We start from the raw sequence: 20,520 nt of genomic DNA, 5'->3' as shown, positions 1-20,520 counted from the left end.
GCCTTTTTCCAAAAGGTACATCTGGAAAAAGGGGGGTCGTCTTATATTCGGGCCAATACGGTAGTTTAGTACTCACATGCTGTGACAACCGCTTTCTGTCCGTGTGCTTCGGATATGTGTACTCAGAAAACCGTATATCAGAAGTTTAAACTCATATGGTTTAAACACAGACACATTCTGGGGATGCCAGAGACTTATATTACATATTGTAAAAAGGGGCATACTCCTTTAAGGAATAGTTCACCCAAAAATGAAAATTAGCTCATTACCTTCCTCAGGCCTTCCAAGATGTAGATGACTTTTTTTTCTTTTTCTTTCTTTCTTTTTTTTTTATCAGAAGAACAGATTTGTAGAAATGTATGATTACATCACTTGCTCACCAGTGGATCCTCTGCAGTGAATGGGTGCCGTCAGAATGAGAGTCCAAACAGCTGATAAAAACATGACAATAATCCACAAGTAATCCACACCACTCCAGTCCATCAATGAATCTCTTGTGAAGTGAAAAAAATATGGGTCTGTAATAATCAAATCCATTATTAAGATATTTTAACTTCAAACCACTGCTCTCAAATAAAATATGAGTTTTCTATCCATAATACTGCTTTCTCCAGTGAAAAGGTCATTTTGTCTGAATCAAGCACAGATCAAGCACTATTTACAGTCCAAAGCAGCTCTAAACAAATATGTTGTTTGAATTTGATGTGAGACACAGGAGATGAACTTGGAGGAAGAATTATTATGGATTATGAACAGTTAGCCTTTGTGCAGGACATAGTGTGCAAGATGGATATTAATGATGGATTTGTTGGTTATGATTTGTTTGTTGTATGTAATGATGTATTTGTTACAAATTCACAGCCTTTCACTTCACAAGATGTTAACTGATGGACTGTGGATTACTTGTGGATTATTGTGATGTTTTTATCAGCTGTTTGGACTCTCATTCTGACGGCACCCATTCACTGCAAAGGATCCATTGCTGAGCAAATGATGTAATACTAAATTTCTCCAAATCTGTTCCCATGAAGAAACAAACAACATATTCATTTTGGATGGCCTGAGGGTGAGTGTTCTGTACCAGAATATTAAACCTACACAGAAAATTTAAAGCACTCTTTCGTTCATTCATCTTTGTTCTGTTGTTTGTAATTTGCTTATTTTTTCTTATTTTTAATGACAAAAAATATCTTGTTTAATTTGATAAGTTTTTTAGTGTCATACACATGGTAAATGTGGTATTCTAATTATAAAAATAAATCAATTTCCAAGAAATGCTGGAAATTACCTCCAGAAAGTCAGTCATTTTGATCAGAAAAAAGCATGAAATCCTGGTGGGGCTGTTTTATTTTAGCATTCACCTCTCATCTCAACTGCTGTCTTTTTATGTTTCCGTACGTCTCTCCGTGTTTCTCCGTCTGTCAGAGAGGGAACCCTGCGAACGGGCGACCGTGTGTTGAGCGTGAACAGTGTTGCTGTGAACAGACAGAAACATGCTGACGCTCTGACCCTGATCATGCAGAGCAGCCAGGAGGCGTTCTTCCTCATCGAGTACGACATCATGGTCGTGGGTGAGCAGGCACACAGATGCGCACGTGCGCGACACACACGCTTGAGTTTGCTTGTATGCACAGATACTCTCATGTGGCCTTAATTAGAGTAGAAACAGATTCCACTTCCCTCTAGATTCCCATAGGAAAGACATAGCACCAATGAGATCCTGCACAGCAATGAGATTAAAGCTTCCTGCTTCTCAAAAAGACCTAATGTGTCTCCTGTAGATGTTTTTTAGAAGCGGTCTCAACAGATGTCCCAAACCTGGCTGGATCTCAATATGAACTCGATCTTTTTTTCAAAGAGCAAATGATTGGAGCTGCTGTGCACATTACATTTAAAGCTCTGATTATAGGAGACCCTATCAAATCTTGTTCTGTTCTACTGTTCATAAGTGTTTTTTGTTTGTTTGTTTTGAAAGAAATTAATACTTTTATTCAAAAAGGATGCATTAAATTGTTCAAAAGTCACAGATTTAAAGACTTTTATTATGTTACAAAAAATTATATTTCAGATAATTGCTGTTCTATTCAACACTGATAATAAGATAAGAAATGTTTAATGAGCAGCAAATTTGCATATTTGAAAGATTTCTAAAGGATCATGTGACACTGAAGACTGGGGTAATGATGCTGAAAATGTAGCTTCACAGGAATAAATAACATTTTAAAATACTGAAACCAGTTATTTTAAATTGTAGTAATGTTTGACAGTATTACTGTTTTAGTGCATTTTTGAACAAATAAAAGAAGCCTTGGTGAGCGTAAAAGATTATTTTCAAAAACATCAAAAAATCTTTACTGACCCTAAAATTTTGAATGGAAATGTGTGCTATTGAAAATGGAAGTTGGTACGGGACATTTTCTCTGGATTTCCTTTCCTCCTAAAGTCTTGTTTTTTTTGGATATATCTAAATTAAAAAAAATGAAAAATCCCCTCATCTTTCTGTTTCTCTCTGGTTCCTGTTTGGTCTTATGTCAGACTCAGTCCAGAAATCGTCCGGGCCGCTGCAGGTGGACATCGCCCGCTCTGCAGGTTCAGTGCTGGGACTCAGTCTCACTACCTCCCTCTACAGGAACAAACTGGTCATTACAATCCAGAAAATCAAGCCTGCTAGTGTTGCAGACAGGTGAGCACTCAGTCATACACACAAATTTAGAGCCAAACAGACACAAAAAGAATCACATGCACAAATACATTAATAAAAAGTACAAAAGCGTAGGCATTAATTTAATTCTAGATAATTAATTACCTGATGCAACGCAGTCATTTTACAAGAGTGATAGTTCGATTTATCAACCAAACAGATTATTCTGTCAGTATTTGGTTGATATTTGAACGATTGTCAGCAGCTTGTTGGTTTCAAAATATACTGACAGCTACATAAATCGATAATGCACACCTTATTGCCAAATATTTTTTGAGAATTGTTATAATGCCATTTAAATAAATATTGTCTAAATAAATTAGCTAACATTAAATTATATACATTTTTATATTTACTGGATATTGCACAAATTTGTATTTTATGCTTTTTATTTTATACCGATTTTATAATGTTCATTAATGTTAATTGTTCCTATTAAATAAATATATGCATCATACCTGCCCCCTCATACTTCCCCTGCTCTCTAGGCATGCCAAAACTTTATTTTAATTTTGTTTACATCACCTTGTGTTTGGAGATTACGCTCTTCACAATTAGTGTTAGATCCACATGCAATAAAAACTATATTATTTAATTTAATTAGCATGAAACAAAGTATTCTCACATAATTCTTTTTAAATTAACATATTAGCAATCCTCTTCTCTCGCTGTCTCTTTTTTACCTTACACCTTCCCATCTGTTGTGACTGTTTTCACTCCGTTTCTTGACTATCTCACCTTGTTACCACCGTTCTGTCACTCTCTTGCTCTCTTTCCCTCTTTTCCTCAGATGTGGTGCTTTGCATGTGGGAGATATTCTCCTGGCTATAGATGGCATGAGCACAGAGCACTGCTCTCTGATGGAGGCTCAGCAGCTCCTGTCCAGCTCCTCAGAGCTCACCAAACTAGAGATCCTGCCCTCTCAACACTGCTCACATGACACAGGTCTGCAGACACATACAGCTCATAAGCAAACTCAAAGACCCATAGTGACTGATATTCACATGTTTAGATAATCTTGACATGTCTTGTAGAATTTATTCACAAGTAACTTTCTTTGGCTATGTTTACAATAGCATACTGCCCTACTCTTAACATGTGTTTCTGTGCAGACTAGACACTATGAAAATTAATAATGCGCACATTTTGCCAAAATGTGCAATATATAAGAGCTTACTTACAATGCAATTCTTGACAATTTCCAGGGTGAAAAATGAAGTGCAACTATTAATTATATAATTAATATTAACTTTGCAAAATAATAAAAATGCAAAATACCTTTTTAGTTTTTTATTTAGTTAGTTATTATATCTGGAGACCACTTACTGAATTAAAAAAAGTACCGTACATTAGTATGTTTTTTCTTTTTATTTATTTGCCATACCATTTCACATACAGTACTTTTATTACACTGTTCAAATATTATTTATTAATTTATTTATCTTTATGAAGACTCAAGATTTCAATTAAAAAATAAAAACTGCCATACTACAGTTTTTTTTTTTTTTTTTTGCCATGCCTTTTCACATACTATTTATTCATTTATTAAAATCGGGACAACACTTTCTGAATATGTAAAAATGTAGCATACTATAGTTTCAGGGTTGTTTCTGTACCATTTAAAATGTATTTATTTATTTAGTCAATTAATCAATCAATCAATCTGGGCTCCAGTTGCTCAATTAAAAAGCATATAGCATACTACAGTTTGATTTTTTCCACATTTTATTTATTTATCTGGACACCACTTTGTGAATTAAAAATGTAGTTTACTACAGTTTTTTGTCATACTATTTCATGCTATTTATGTATTCATATTTGCTAAACTATTTATATTTGCTAAACTCATCATAGTGAGTTCATATGGAGAAAAAAGTAGCATACAGTTAGAAATGTTTAGTTTTGTATACTATTTTTATACTGTAAAAGCAGTAGGTTGTATTCATTGTATACTGCGCAGTAAGCAGTGCACGAATGCGTTTATCCAGGCTGATTTCCCGTCCATCAGCATTAGTACAAAAAGCATCAAAGCTCTATTTTTAATTCATATGCTATTTGTGTTTATGCTCCATATTTACTATATGAATTCAGTTCACAGCTGCTGCTTTACACTTGCATCCTTACTGGATTATTTCCTTGTCCCATCTTCCTCTCTCCTTCTCTTCTCTCTTTCTGTCTGTCTTTGACCTTTATTCATGCCAGTGTCGGTTTGTAGTGGTTGTCGGCGTCCAGCTTTGGGCCACTTTCTTACAAGTATCATGAGTCATTCTTAATATGCAGAGCACTGCAGGCAAGACTTCCCGTACCCTATCCTCCTGCACACACACACACACACACACACACACACACACACACACACAGTGAGCTCAGAGCCTTCACTCTGGCTTTACTATGTTACTAGAAAACCACATCCTGACTGTATCATTGGATTTTCTAGAAATGCGATATGAAGAGGCACACAGCAGTTATAAAGTGATTTGAACACCTGCATCCTCTTTAGTTCAAGCTTGAGCTCACCGGGCAGCTCATCTGTCAGAGAATAATCTCATATGTGGAGTCATTTTTCATGCACACAGATCTGCAGAACTGAAAACTGAGGAATGTACAGAAAGAAGTCTCTTATGCTCACCAAGGCTGCATTTATTTGACTAAAAATACAGTAGAAACAATGAAATATTATTATAATTTAAAGTAACCATTTCCTATTTGAATATATTTTAAAATGTGATTCATTCCTGTGATGCAAAGATACATTTTCAGCAGCCATTATATTTTAGGCTTCGGTGTCACATGATCCTTCACTGCTTTGCATGTTTAAATCAGCAGGTGGTGCTCAGGTATCATCCTAGAAATGAATGTGCAGTATTTTGGATTTTTAATATTTGAAATAAAAAATATCTGATCTCCTGGGCATCTGATCTAATAAGGAGTCAGGAAACTCACAAATTTGGTTTATTCACAAAGGTTAAGTTCATGTTTGCATTGCAACATGGGATGCATTTTTCATCTTAGTGTGCTGTTGTACACAGCACATTTTGACACATGTAATACATCATCTACATAGTCCAAGCATATAGTAAATTCAGTATGTAAGTGGCATACTGCAGAAATAGTATGTGTATTATGGTAGTGTGCTGTTCTGATCATAGCTAAAAATACCGCCTCAATTCCTCTCACCTGTTTGATTGACAATGTTGTTTTAGTATTATTTGCATACTAGTTTAGTATTTTTTATCTTTTAATTTTAGTCATTTTATGTGCTTTTGTCATTTTAGTTATTAGTTTTTTTAGTTATTTTAAATATTTCTATTTAGCGTTACTTTATTTTTTTTGTTTTAGTTTTAGTCATTTTTAAGCTCATTTTTATTTCAGTTAGTTGCCAAGACAACATTTCTAGGCAACATTTTTAAGTTCTTTACGTTTTTAAATTAATATTTAAGAAAAAATATTTTAACTAAATGGTTTTGAATAGTTTTAGTTAACATTAACAACACTGTTGACACATCTGCCAGTGAAAACACACATTCTATGATATTTTGGGTATGTTTGTATGTATTTTCAAATTTTCGGAATCCTGTATGACCTACTATGTAGGCAATATTAACTGTGATTAAACAACTATTTTATGATTCATCAGACTTCCAAGCGTTAAGACATTTTTACACATTATTGTATTTTATTTTATTATCTGGACACCACTTTCTGAATTAAAAACTCAACATAGTGGGATCATGTGACAAAAAAGGTAATATACTACAGAAATGTTTATTTTTGCCATACTGCTTCACATACAGTGAATACCTGTATGATTCACTATATTTGCCAAAATGTGCAATGTTCAGCCAAACAAACAGATTAGGTTTGGCTGGTTAAAAAGTTTTTCCAGTGCCTCTTAAAATCATGACTCTTTTTTTGTTTGCCATCTTTTTTGTCAGCTTAGTATTTAGCATTGATAGGAAAAATCATTCAAATAACTGCATATAAGACAGCAGAGTAATACAAAGAAAAGCAAGGCAGAGGATCTCTTTGAAGTGCAGATTTCTCTCTGTCTAAACAGCTGGTCTGATGGGCGTGGCACTTCCTAACGAGCGTGACACCATGCACGTCTAATTAAGCATCGTTAGTGACACAGCTGCTTAGTGTCAGAAGGAGCGTTTCTGTCACAATCCAAAACAATGTCCTCTATCTGTCTTGCAGAGCATTTGTTTCTAATCGTGAGCGAAGAGAGAGTTTTAAGATGGTTCCTCCACTGCTGGCAGCCTTACTAGAGCTGGCCCGGAAATGTAAGAGAAAGCAAAGGGAATGGAGGGAATAAATGCACTGTGTGAAACGCATGCCTATGAGCAGCGTCTCTGATGAATGTCAATGATCAGTGAAGCAGTGTGGATCAGTCCAGTCAGATATTTCTGCAGGGGTATATCAGCCTGAGTGCTGTAACATAAGCTTGTTTTCAGCAGAAATAACCCATTTACCGCCCATTTTGTGTGTGTCTGTGTTTTCCCTGCAGTACGAGTCCAGAGGAGTAGTCAGCGTCAGTGGGACTCTAGTGAGAACTACACCTGCGCTGCTCCACCTTTCCAAAAAACACCCTCGGCCTGGAGTCACACCACCCCTACACCCTCACACCGATGTGAGTGTCCCCTGTGTGCACGTCTTCATAATGTACTCTACATTAAATTATAAACCAGATTTTTAAATGTAATGAATTGTCTGAGATACTGGGAGAGGACACACTAATATACTACTCATACTTTTTTGCATTAAATATGCAATAGTAAGCAAGTCTTCTGTATGAATGGAATACCTGGATAACCTACTGTATTACATTTGTCAAAAGACGCACTCCCACAATGAATGCTTCATTCATTCATTCATTCATTTTTTATTTAATTTCTTTCTTAATATTTTTTTTAATTTTCATTTTATGTATTCACTTTTATTCATTTATTTTTGTTTTATTTTCATTTATAGTCATTAATGTATTTTTATTTTCATATTTATTCATTTGTATTTACTTATGTTCCGTTTTAATTTGTCTTTTTATTTTAATTTATGTATTTTATTTACTTTATTTAGGTTTATTTATTTTTGTTTTAATTTATTCATTTTTATTTACTTATTTTTGTCTTCTTTCTATCCTTCTTTCTTTACTTTTATTTTCATTTATTCTTTTTATTTATTTATTTATTTTTTACATTTTCCAAACAAAAGTCAAGCATCATTTATTTGTATTCCACTTTTTACAATCCATGTTGGTTCAAAGCAGTTTTACAGTCCTTTACGAAAGCATTAAAAATACATATTGCTAAATAAACTGGCTGTCACTTATATTGCATACTAACGGTATGCTAGTATTCCATTCCAGTATAGTCACACATCAATTACACATGGTGATTTCAGCATTGTCAATCTCAAATCTTCTCTCTCCTCCAGCTGTGACGTCTGGCATCTCTGCAAACACCTCAGGCTTTCACAGTTACAACTGTGGCACCCAGTCGACGTACCCCAGCACCTATCCCAGCGACACCCTGCCCTCCTACCCATCCAGCCCTCACTGCACCGTCACCAAGAGGAGACAAAGGAGAAGAGACCACAAGAGCTCCTGTGAGTGATAATGAATTAATTTATATATTAAATAGTGCAGAATTTTAAAAGAAAAATAATAGTAGTAGAATTTAAAAATAATAGTAGAATGTAAAAAGAAAAATAATAATTTGTAATCTAATTAAAAATGCTCAATGATATCCGATATAATAAAATCAGCAAAATAACCAATATAGTTTATATATTAACACCCCAAGTTGTTAGTCATGCTAAAATACTATATTACTGGGAAGAATTGCTTATTTATCAATCATCATTTGATTATCATCATTTATTGAATATTTTAATGATTGAATAGTCTTATCATAATAAACTCATAAAACACTCAGGGTTGTACATTAAGAGTTTTAAGGTTCAGTTTGCATTACTGTATGTCAGTTTCTATTTCTTTCTTTCTTTCTCTAAGTGTCTCTGGCGTCGAGTACGGTGGGCGCCGGTGGTCAGGTGGTGCATATAGAGACCAGTGAGGTGGTTCTGAGAGGAGATCCTCTTACTGGATTCGGCCTGCAGTTACAGGGGGGAGTGTTTGCTACTGAGCCGCTGTCAGTGCCTGCCTGCGTTCGCTTTATAGAGCCTGACACACCTGCTGAAAGGTGAGAGGACGCCGCTGCTCCGAGCTGTCAAACTGTAGCCGTGATGCATGCTGAAGCCATTGTCTTGTACATTTAGAGCATGTGGAGAGATGTATGAACATGTACGTACACACACACGAGCCTTACAGCATGAGAAAGCTGAGATGCTGATCTGACCCAGTACAAAGATCACCTGTGACAGCTTGCTTCAGGATTGTAGACGTTACTGCGCAGTTGCTATTATTTTGTTGACGTCTCAGTCCCAGGTTTGCGAACCTGAAGCATTTATCAAAATACAAACCAGCAACCGGATATAAAACCACAGATATATTTTGAATCTGTTTAATACAAAATAAAGCAATGGATATTTTAGATTTCAAATAAATGCTGTTCTTTTGAACTTTCTGTTCATCAAGGAATCCTTAGAAAACTATAATGGGTTTCGCAAAAATATGAAGCAGCACAGCGGTTTTCAACATTGATAATAGTAGTAATAGTAAAGGCGACTGAAAATGCAGCTTTGCATCAAAGGAATAAATTACATTTTAAAATGTTAAAATATAAACGTTGCTTTAAATTGTAATAATATTTCACTATTACTGTTTTTACTGTATTTTGGTCAAACAAATGCAGTCTTGTTGAGCGTAATTTATTTATTTATTTTTTCCTCAACGGAATACACTTCTTTTTTTTTTTGTAATCATTACAGTGATGATGATAATTACCTGTTGTTCTATCTACCAATCATTGTTATTCTGTTATCATCATCTTTATGTATTATCATTATTATTATTGTTAAATATTTTAATTATTCAATAGTGTCTTATCATATTGTTTTGCAGAATTAAAGAATGGAAATTTAACTCAAATTTCTAAATTCTATTTTGTGGCAGAAACACAAATTGCAATTCTGAGTTTATATCTTTAAAAAAAGGTTAGAATTGATAGAAAAGAAGTCAGAATTATGACACAAGTCGCAATTACCTTTATTTTTCAATTCTGCAACATTATGACTTAAGACTCAGAATTGCAAGAAGAAAGTCAAAATTGTGAAAGTCACAATTACCTTTTTTTATTCTTTTGTCAAGTGACGGAAATAGGCTTCCATCAAAACGAACCTTTTAAACAGTAGTGTACATTTAAATTAATATGTAACAATCAGTAAAAATATATTTTTTGACTTCCGTTGTCTTGTTACTGTATGTGCGTGTGAATGTGTCTGTTTATTTGAATATGTACCATGTATATTTGCGTTCCAGGTGTGGGGTGTTACAAGTTGGAGACAGAATTCTTTCTATTAATGGAATTCCCACTGAGGACGGAACACTGGAAGAGGCCAATCAGCTGCTCCGAGATGCAGCACTGGCCAATAAGGTCATACTGGAGGTGGAGTTTGATGTAGCAGGTACAAAATGTCATTTCAATCAAAGATCAGTGATTCAAGTTGATTTTAAATGTGATCTGAACACACAGTCACAAATGTTTAATGTATATTTCCATGTGTGTATCTCACAGAATCAGTCATTCCCAGCAGTGGCACATTTCAGGTTAAATTGCCCAAGAGACGTGGAGTGGAGCTGGGCATTACGATCAGTGGTGAGTGATGACCAAATGGGGGCGCTGTTTACCTAGATCAAATGTAGCTATAAATATGATCTACATTTTATTTAATTGAATGCACCCTGTATTTAATGAACTCTATATAATATCAAATTTGAGGTGGTAATTGCATTAAATTATGTTGCAATAATGCAAAATTCAAAAATAAATAATTTCTGATTTGCAGCGAGCAAGAAGCCAGGAAAACCTTTGATCATCTCTGAGATACAGAGAGGCAGTATTGCACACAGGTAAACCATCAATACAACACACTGAACCAATTAATTTGATGAACCTTCTTTGACAAGAAAAACTGATAGATATTGATGTGAAATGGCCTTTTGTAATAGAATAGGAACCCTGGAGCCAGGTGATCGTCTGCTGGCTATTGATAATGTTCGGCTGGATAATTGTGGGATGGAAGAAGCCATGATGGTCCTCCAGCAGGCCGAGGGGATGGTCAAACTGCGGATTCAGAAAGACGAAGACAACCTGGGTGAGTGTGTTTTTGTGCGTGTAGTCTTTAAGAAATTCTGATTCCCATTTGTACTGGGGATTATTTTGTACTGGAGTAATTTTGTAGTCAAGTATTCAAAGACCTAAATGAGTAATCAAGTACTGGAAAATTAAAGTTACATTTTTAATTTTTGTTTTAATTAAATGTAGTGTAGATGGCCGCTGTAAGAAGTTATATTAAATTATATTGTGACGTATTCACCTTATTGTTTTAATAACTTCAAATATTTATACTATGTATGGATGGATGGATGGATAGATAGATAGATAGAAATTATCAATATGCATTACTAAAATTGTTTCAATTGAATTAAAAACAAATTTATTAATGCATGTGCATTTATAATTTAATTATTTTGTGGGGGGGGTTTCTCCTTATTGTTTTAATAAATACAATCTATGCTTTCCTTAAAAATATATTTGAATGATAATGTATGTTAAATATGCACGTACATTGCTTGTACGTTTATAATTACGTATAATTTACCTGTAATTTCAAATAATTTCATAAAGCTACCATATATACAGTATATTAACATTTTTTAACTAAAACAAAAAGGAAAAATGCATCTTGATTTTACATATAAAAACAATATGCATTAATAAAATGTTATTCTTATCTAAAAATATTTTTTTTTGTAAATTGAAATTAATCTGAGACAAAAATAAATATATTATATATAAATATGAAAAACTTTAACTTAAAAAAAACTTATTGTCAGTTCATTTCCAAGGCAACATTTCAAATTTTAAGTTGAAGTACTAATATTACTAAAACTAAAATTTAAATGAAATAAAGCTAAATAAAAAAAAATTTAAACTGAAAATATAAAATTCAAATCTAATAAACTAATTCTAATAACACATATTATAGTATATAAATATTACTAAAATAATACTGTAAATAAACATTAAAAAAAGTTAAAGTCCTTTAACCCGTGTATGTTTGTGTATTGTTTAAATGCAGATGAATTAGAGTCGTCCGGTTCAGTCATATTCACAGTAGAGCTCAAGAGACATGGAGGTCCTCTTGGAATCACCATTTCAGGCACTGAAGAGCCCTTCAATCCCATCCTGATCTCCAGCCTGACCCGCAACGGCCTCGCGCACAGGTGCACACAAACACTCACCACCTCATCTAGTGTTTCATGCAGCAGTACATGAACAATACACACTCAAACCCGCATGTTTCATAACAACACACGTCATCTGACATCTTGAGCAGCAGGCTCACATGTGATGCAGTGTGGGAACTGCAATGCAGTTAGTGTTACCTGACTTTCACATGAGATTTGATGTGTAAAGGACTGGTGCTCTTCATATCGGTGACCGTGTTTTGGCCATCAATAACATGAGTCTCAAGGGAAAACCTCTGAGCGAGGCCATCCACCTGCTGCAGACCGCCGGAGACACGGTTACACTCAAGATCAAGAAGCGATCCGAGCGTAAGTGTCAGAATTAAGACCTGTGTGCGCGTTCTGGAGAGGTGCGTGCAAACATTTCTGACATACAATCCACTAGGAAAAGCATCTTCATAAATAATGCATCGGTGCTTGTCCTCCTGACCCACATCTGTCTTTTCCAGCACTTTTGGAGTCGGACAGGGGCAGTCCGTCCAGGACGGCCTCGTGCGTGAGCGACATGGAAGACGATCGCTCAGATTCTCTCAGGAGAGGAAAATACTCTGAACTTCATCGCCTGAACACACCGCCCAGTCTGGATTCAGCCATGGACTCGTGGGATAGTTCGGCCCTAGATGCCGGCTACAGAAGTCAAGGTGCGGAAGATGATGACAAACGTAATTGAATGTGAACAAGGGCAGAAACATGAGGTCAGCGAGGGTTAATGAACTCATTTGGACATTAATCAAGTGGGCGAGAGGGTTCAGATAAGATGACTGTGCCTGGATTGGGATTTGTCCTAAGAGTTTTCTTTTATCGAGGTCAGTGAAGGAGCCTCGGGAAATTAAAGACATAGTCATAGAAAAGTTTAAAACCAAAACCTGAACCAAACCTGCCCAAAAAAAAAAGAAAACTAGCTCATTTTCCCCCCGCATGCAGTCACAGTTTACAGCTCCAGGATTCTATAACAAAATTAAAATATTTTCATTTAATTTATTATATTTTTTTTATTTGGATGATTTTAGCTACACTGTATTGTAGTATGTGCTTATTTATTCTGTATTTTATACCTCATATATATATATATATATATAGATAGATAGATAGATAGATGGATAGAATAAAATACTAGATAGATAGATATAGTGAGATAGATATTTTTAATTCTTTTACTTTTTTTTATTTTTTTTATATATTTTTTGATGTAGTATGTTTATTTATTCTGTATTTTATGCCTCATATATATGGAATAAAATACCAGATAGATAGATAGATGGATAGATAGATAGAAATAGGACTAGCTATCCATAAAATTATGTTAGCTAGTACTCTTAAAATGCATTGTTCTTCCTCAATTTCTTTAAAATCTTTGATCTTCATAAAGGAAAATAAAATCATCTCTGATATTTTTAATCTCACTCAAAACCATTATTAATAGCCTACATATTGTTTTTTTTTTTCTTTGCTCTTCTGTCCACATTCATTCTAGTTTTGTCTATACATAAGCATCAATGTGCAATTAATCTGATTTTTGCAATCTCAATTAAAATTTCTGATGTGGTGAAACTCAAGTAACCCCCTGAGGTTGCCAGGTATTTATTCCAAGAATCAATATACTTTAATTAAAGGATCCAATTTTATTTTTCTTAGCCAACAAGTAAACCTTTTGCCAGCCACAGTACATTATAAAAGTATCCAAAACTTGGATTCCATAGCTGTGCGACTTTTCCTGCAATGGCATTTTTTAAATCCTGAGTGGAAAAATGTGACCCTGGCAACACTGGAGATTATCTAGCCAAGTTAAGTGTAGTTTATCCATACCTATACAACAATATAACAAGCAACTTTTCTATACAGTAACTAGATGCTGTCAAGCTCCAAAAGGACAAAAAAGATCCATAAATACCAAACACTATATTCCTCACAGTCATTATTTTTTAGAAAATCTTCCCCTTTATCATGCCTCTCAAATCTAACTCATGTTTGAGCATAATCAAACCTAAACTTTATTTCCAGGTGTCTATATTCATAGGGCATCTGATTTCACTCTTCATCCCAATGACTGGAAACAGACCAATCACAGGAGCCTGCTGACCTCCAGAAGACATGCCCACCATCCTGCAATGTATGATGGGAGGCTGGGTGAGGAGGACTGGACATACTCTGGGTGAGAGTTTGCTTAGGGACACAGCTTGTTGATTCTGTTGGTACAGTACTTCATCTTTTTTTATCTCAGAGATACTAGACAGGAACTAGAAGGTTAAAGAAGCATAACAATAACCTTCTTTACGAGAAGGACACTTGTGCGTAAGAACATTTCAGCTTGTTTTATAGTTTTGCTTACTAACACACAATCATGTGGCTGTTATTCTTTCACTTTGTCGGTCAGTTATTATTTCCCATGTATGCGCACTTAGAAAGGAAGCATGCGGGTGAATCTCATGAAACCTGTGAAAAACATGCCCAGGTCATATTTCAAAGATATATTATTTGAAGACATTCATACATTATGGTATTATTTGTTGTACTATACAATTTAGGCTGATTAAAACAAATTATTTGTATTAAAAAACTTTTTATTCTATGCAAAATATAATTATTGATTTGTTGTGAACTGTGACCTGAGCATGTTATTTTGGTTATTTTTTTTGTCCTAACAAATTATGTACATTACCGTTCAAAAGTTTGGGGTTTTCTAATGTTATGATCAAGTGTATTTGAATATATTTTAAAATGTAATTTATTCCTGAGATCAAAGCTGAATTTTCAGCATCATTACCCCAGTCTTCAGTGTCACATGACCCTTCAGAAATCATTCTGCTTAAGAAACGTTTCTTATTATTGTCAGTGTTGAAAACAGTTGGGCTGCTGCACATTTTTGTGAAAACTGATAGTGAAGTGAAGTGACGTGACGTGGCCAAGTATGGTTACCCATACTAGGAATTAGTGCTCTGCATTTAACCCATCCTAAGTGCACACACACAGCAGTGAACACACACACACCGTGAACACACACCCGGAGCAGTAGGCAGCCATTTATACTGCGGCGCCCGGGGAGCAGTTGGGGGTTCGGTGCCTTGCTCAAGGGCACCTCAGTCATGGTATTGAAGGTGGAAGAGAGCGCTGTACATTCACTCCCCCCACCCACAATTCCTGCCGGTACGAGACTCGAACTCGCAACCTTTGGGTTACGAGGCCGACTCTCTAACCATTAGGCCACGACTTCCGATACTTAAGATGCTTACTTAATTTCAGGATTCAGGTGAATACAAAGTTCAGAAGCACAGCATTTAGTTGTAACATTATAAATGATCAATTTCATGTGTGCTTGTGTAATAATAAAAAAAAAAGCGTAATGACCCCAAATTTTTGAATGCTAGTGTGTATATGTATATAAATGTTTTTAGATTAAGTTAAACATTACAAAACAAAATAACTAAAAGTGACGAAAACAAGAGCAAGTAGTAAAAAATACAATTAAATGGGAATTCAAATGTAAAGATGTAAGTTTTTTTTAATGTACTGCATGCAATACAGATGTCATTTTTTACAGTAGGAGAGTCACCCATATTGATTATATGTAATTTTGTTGATTCTGGTGGAAAGTCAATGGCCTTTCTTTGTATATTGTTTTTGGTGTACACTTTTTCGGTTGCAGTTTTGGTTTCTGTGGCTAAACGCTTGTTAAAGATGCTCACAGAAACCGCTAGCCTGTTTGCTTCCAGTCTCTGTGTGTTCCTACTCTTCTCTTTTCTATTTTTTCTCAGGTTTTCTGTCTCTCCTCTGCCTTACTAATCATCCGTGGGCCGCTCGCTGTCATCCGCCCTTGTCTGCTTCTTTTTTTTATCGCTCATTTTTATCATTTTATTCTTTTATCTCTCGGAACTAGTTCATGGCCTCTTCAGACACATCTGTGTGTGTTTCTCTTTCTCTAACCGCCGCTTTTCTTATAGTTGAGAAGGATCTTGTACAGTGACTGTTTCAATCATGCCGTACAGTACATTTATATAAAGAGAGAGAGCTCCGTTTCCAATAGTACACCTGGCCTCACATTACCCAGGTTGCTTTGCATTGACACAGATCTGTCAGTCCCGCACGCTGTCACAGCCACAACAATACAGACGCTCAGGAGAACTATTGGTCACAAGCTCTTCAGGACCTGGAGACCTGCGGCCAATCGGAAATCCTGCGGGAACTTGAGGTAAATCAACTCTTATGAAACGGATCGTTCCGGTCCTTGATTCTGATTGGTTGAGCCAAGTTCGAAGCTGTTGTAAATTACTCTACAAACATACACCTTTGTTTACATTTTGTTGAAACCACAACCATTTCTGAGGAACTACATTGTTTGGCGGAAGAATAATGTTTTATTAATATCATTACACTTTATTTGCTCTTTTATTTTGTGAAACCTTACTACGTATATAGAATAACCGTTTTATAAAAACACGTCAAAAACGCTTCGCGTCGTGCCTAACAATGCACCTTAGCTGTTATAAATTCACTGTAAACCACGGCTTCTTGGGGCTCATTGCTTTATTTATCAACACTTTATATACAGTCTGTGTACTTTGTTAAATCAACGTGTTTTGGCTTTCTAGCTATTATTTATGTTACATAGAAATAGGAAACGTGACCAAAATCTGTACCATTACAGAAGTAATTCTCAACCAAAATCTTTACCATGACAAGTAATTTTCTACCAAAACCTTTTCCAAGATTTTATTTTTTTTACCAACATCTCTGCCATAAAGATTTTAAACCAAAATCTTTACCAAGATACAAATATTTTTTTGTCTAAATCTTTACCACAATATAAGTAATTCTCAACCAAAATCTTTACCAAGATATAAGGATTTTTTAACCAAAATCTTTACCATGATGTAAGTAACATTATCGACCAAAATCTTTACCCAGATTATATATATATATATATATATATTATTATTATTATTATTATTATTATTATTATAATAATAATAATAACAATAGTTTTTAACTAATCTTTACTATAAGTAATCAGCATATTAGAGTGATTTCTGAAGGATCATGTGACTTTAGCCGCGTTTCCATTACCCTTTAAATTGTGTGAATTGAAATCTCGAATTGAAAATACGCTCAATGGAAGCACGTCAATTTCTCAAAATCTCGCAAAAAAAGTTTTTGCACTGCATGAGGTGGTTTTTCAGGCAATTCGAAAAAGGGATATATCTTTCCAAATCAAATGTGGTGCAGTTTGTATTGGATTGTTTTATTTCCTTTCTAGGCCACTATAATGTCAGGCAGCACGCTGAGTTTGGGAGAAGACAGCGAGAAGCAGAATGAAAGCCGGACCAAAGCTCTCACATTGAGCCCAGAGAGGACCTCAGAGAACACAGCTGTACCGGAGGACATGAAGGACACCAGCCCATCCATGCCATTAGAGCTTCATAAAGTAACCTTCACTTCCCAAGCAGTTGAAATCATGTTGACATCACTACTGAATGACCCACAGATCTTCATTCTCTCCCTCTGGCTCAGATCTGTATACAGAAGGATGTTGACAGCAGGGATTTTGGGTTCAGCGTGTCTGACGGTCTGCTGGAAAAGGGTGTTTACGTTAACATGATCCGTCCGGATGGGCCTGCGGACCAAGCTGGGTTACGCCCATATGACCGTATTCTACAGGTGATGTATTGTACCAGCTGACCTTGTGACCTTTTCTTAAAGGAAGAGTTCACCTAAAAATGGAAAATGTCTATTTACTCACACACATCACCTGTATTCTAGAAGGTTGAACTATTCCTTTAACCTGATATTTTTCTTATGGGGGTCAGTACGATTTTTATTCAGCGAGGATGCATAAAACTTATCAAAGACATTTATAATGTTACAAAAGATTTCTATTTCAAATACTGTAAATGCTGTTATTTGTAATATTCTATTCAAAGAATCCTGAAAAAAAGTATCAGTTTCTACAAAAATATTAAGCAGCACAACTGTTTTCAACGTTGATAAGAAATGTTTCTTCAGCAGCAAATCAGCATATTAGAATGATTTCCGAAGGATCAGGTGACACTGAAAATTCAGCTTTGCATCACAAGAATAAATTACATTTTAAAATGTTCAAATAGAAAACAGTTATTTTAAATTACAATAATAATTCACAATATTACTGTTTTTGATCAAATAAATGCAGCTTTGGGAAAAATAAGAGACTTGAAAAAATAAAAAATACCAACCTAATGATTTTGAATGGAAGAATATATACTCTGAAGAAACAGCTCCTAAACGGAGTTCAAACCTGCTGTTTTTGTTTCTGACTCTTTTTAACAGGTCAATCATGCACGGACGCGTGATTTTGACTGTTGTCTAGCTGTGCCATTGATCACAGAGGCCGGAGAGCATCTGCAGCTGGTCATTAGCAGAAACCCTCTCGCTCAGGCACACGTTTGGCCACCTAAAAACTGTCAGGACCCTGAAATGTCCGTGGTTTCTGCACCAAATCCAAGAAGAGTTGACCTCTGATTCCCAAAAATGAGCAACACAGAGCACAGTTTAAGTTGTTTCACACAAATGGTTCTCTCTCTCAACTGCACAATGGACACATTAGCACTATTCTTGTTAATTATTTATCATTTTCAAACTTTTTTTTTGTCACAAGTTCGGACCCACTACCATTTTTTCATGCTTTTTAAACGATCCCGCACCAAACAAGCCACATTTTCAAAGTTTATTTGACCACTCACACAGGCACGTGAGTTTTATTCGTACACTTTTAGTTTCACAAAACATGAAGTTCATCTTCATACATGCCACTTTTGTTTATATAAATGACACTCATTTTGTTTCTGCTGTCAACAGTAATGCTTTGATATTGATGCAGATCTGCAGGTTTTTACGAAACACAAAGACAAACTTCAAGCCATCTTTTGTCTGTTCAGACCGTGAAAATCTTTCGCTAAGATCAAAACCATGACAGTTTGACAATCGATATTTTTGAAATTTTCTGATGAAAAGGTACAAGTTTTCTCTGTTCATGAGTGACGTCTTGATGTGAATGTTTCAGGTGCACGTGATGCGGTTCGGTGATGTCATTTGTGTACCATAAGGAATTTTATGAGGATTTTATGGCTTTACGTCCTGATGCACACCAGGAATAAATTCCGATTTTAAGTGAAGTCCTTCAAAGGAGCTTGTTTTAAGTGTAACTTTTAAACGCAGATCCTTCTCTGTATATCATTTACCCACAATCCTCTATTCTGTGTATAATCCCCGTTTTCCTGGATGTTAAATATGTAGAATGCAATGAATAAGATGTACATTTAATATTCTTGGGTTAGAAATGATTATTTCCTTTTTTTTTTTTAAAGAAAATAAAGGCTAAAAACCAGAGTGAATGGAACCCTGTCTGTGGTAAGAATACAGGTTTAAATTGAAGACAGGTGCATGTTGGGATCTCTCGCTGTCGTTCCAGCGTTCAGGGGTTTGATATTGTAGACAGTGTTGGCACGAGGTGTAGATGAGCTGTCCCACAACTCACTGCACTGTCAGATACTGGAAGCTAAAGCCGTTTGACACGACTCCTATTTTAGTCCAAGGGCGGATTCTGATTCGAGGAAACATGAAGCCTAATGCATGTGCTGGGGATTTAATATTAAATGCGTAGGATTGTGGGCTGATGGAGGGACAATTGCTTCATTCTGATGTGGAATAAGAGGCAGTGTCTTTTGATATTTACTTCAAACAAAGACAAATAATTGACATGTATTAGTTTAATTTTGCCATTAAAAGTGGGTAGAGTTAACTAAGCTCAGATTTTTTTAAAGAGTCTATTCTTTTTAATGAACCTGTTGAACTTGTTCACAAATTACATGGATTGATCTTTTGAATGATTCATTCGTGAATTGGACTGATCTGATCAAGCTACAGCTCACTGAATCAGAGTGATCCGGCAGGCAGGGGCACATTAACGCATGGGCTGAAGCCCAGGGGCCTACTGGCTGCAGGTCAATTACATAATTTTAAATAATTATTTGCAAGGGTGTAGGTTTGATTTTGGCATTGGTGGGGACATAACGGCAAACAACAGGCGTTTAATTGTTTACATTTAGTAATTTTGCAGATGCTTTTATCCAATTGTTTGATCAAAATTATTGCTAGGGACAATTTATTAGTCGCTGGATATTGGTTGGGACATGTCACGTCTTAAGTGATGTCCGACTTTGGAAACTATGGTTCTCTCTTTACATATGAAGACGGCAAGCAACAGATTAATGAGTTAATCCAAATGGACATAAATGTAATACAAGTCAGACATTGAAGTGAGTTGATGTTTTTGTCACTGTTCTGAGGAAGAGTCATTCACTTGTAATGGCAAGAGAAATTTTGGTCAGATTTTTTATTTTGTAAGTGACTTTTCTTTCTG

At 35.4% G+C, this 20,520-nt stretch overlaps 1 protein-coding gene across 2 annotated transcripts in view; it reads left to right on the top strand.

The window, feature by feature from the left end:
* grip2a (glutamate receptor interacting protein 2a) overlaps positions 1-19,903 on the top strand; it is a 34,525-nt gene extending 14,622 nt beyond the window's left edge. Inside the window, exons 7-24 of one of the 2 annotated variants that reach the window (XM_016497494.1) lie at positions 1,426-1,571; positions 2,536-2,683; positions 3,492-3,646; positions 7,209-7,331; positions 8,135-8,305; positions 8,712-8,898; positions 10,137-10,282; positions 10,393-10,473; positions 10,664-10,727; positions 10,827-10,972; positions 11,960-12,104; positions 12,298-12,437; positions 12,578-12,769; positions 14,130-14,280; positions 16,194-16,314; positions 17,380-17,547; positions 17,634-17,780; positions 18,429-19,903. In XM_016497494.1, coding sequence (XP_016352980.1) covers positions 1,426-1,571; positions 2,536-2,683; positions 3,492-3,646; positions 7,209-7,331; positions 8,135-8,305; positions 8,712-8,898; positions 10,137-10,282; positions 10,393-10,473; positions 10,664-10,727; positions 10,827-10,972; positions 11,960-12,104; positions 12,298-12,437; positions 12,578-12,769; positions 14,130-14,280; positions 16,194-16,314; positions 17,380-17,547; positions 17,634-17,780; positions 18,429-18,620 — 2,623 coding nt within the window. In that variant the 3' untranslated portion in view covers positions 18,621-19,903. Of the gene's footprint in view, positions 1-1,425; positions 1,572-2,535; positions 2,684-3,491; positions 3,647-7,208; positions 7,332-8,134; positions 8,306-8,711; positions 8,899-10,136; positions 10,283-10,392; positions 10,474-10,663; positions 10,728-10,826; positions 10,973-11,959; positions 12,105-12,297; positions 12,438-12,577; positions 12,770-14,129; positions 14,281-15,880; positions 16,150-16,193; positions 16,315-17,379; positions 17,548-17,633; positions 17,781-18,428 lie in introns of those variants that run through there. The other variant, XM_016497495.1, reaches the window with a different exon arrangement.
* Positions 19,904-20,520: the final 617 nt, after the last annotated feature.

This window comes from Sinocyclocheilus anshuiensis, unplaced genomic scaffold (assembly GCF_001515605.1).
Source record: "Sinocyclocheilus anshuiensis isolate Anshui unplaced genomic scaffold, SAMN03320099.WGS_v1.1 scaffold1083, whole genome shotgun sequence".
In the NCBI taxonomy this organism is placed as follows: Eukaryota; Metazoa; Chordata; class Actinopteri; order Cypriniformes; family Cyprinidae; genus Sinocyclocheilus; species Sinocyclocheilus anshuiensis.
Note: the sequence above shows the minus strand (reverse complement) of the source record. Positions and strands in the feature narration are given on the sequence as shown.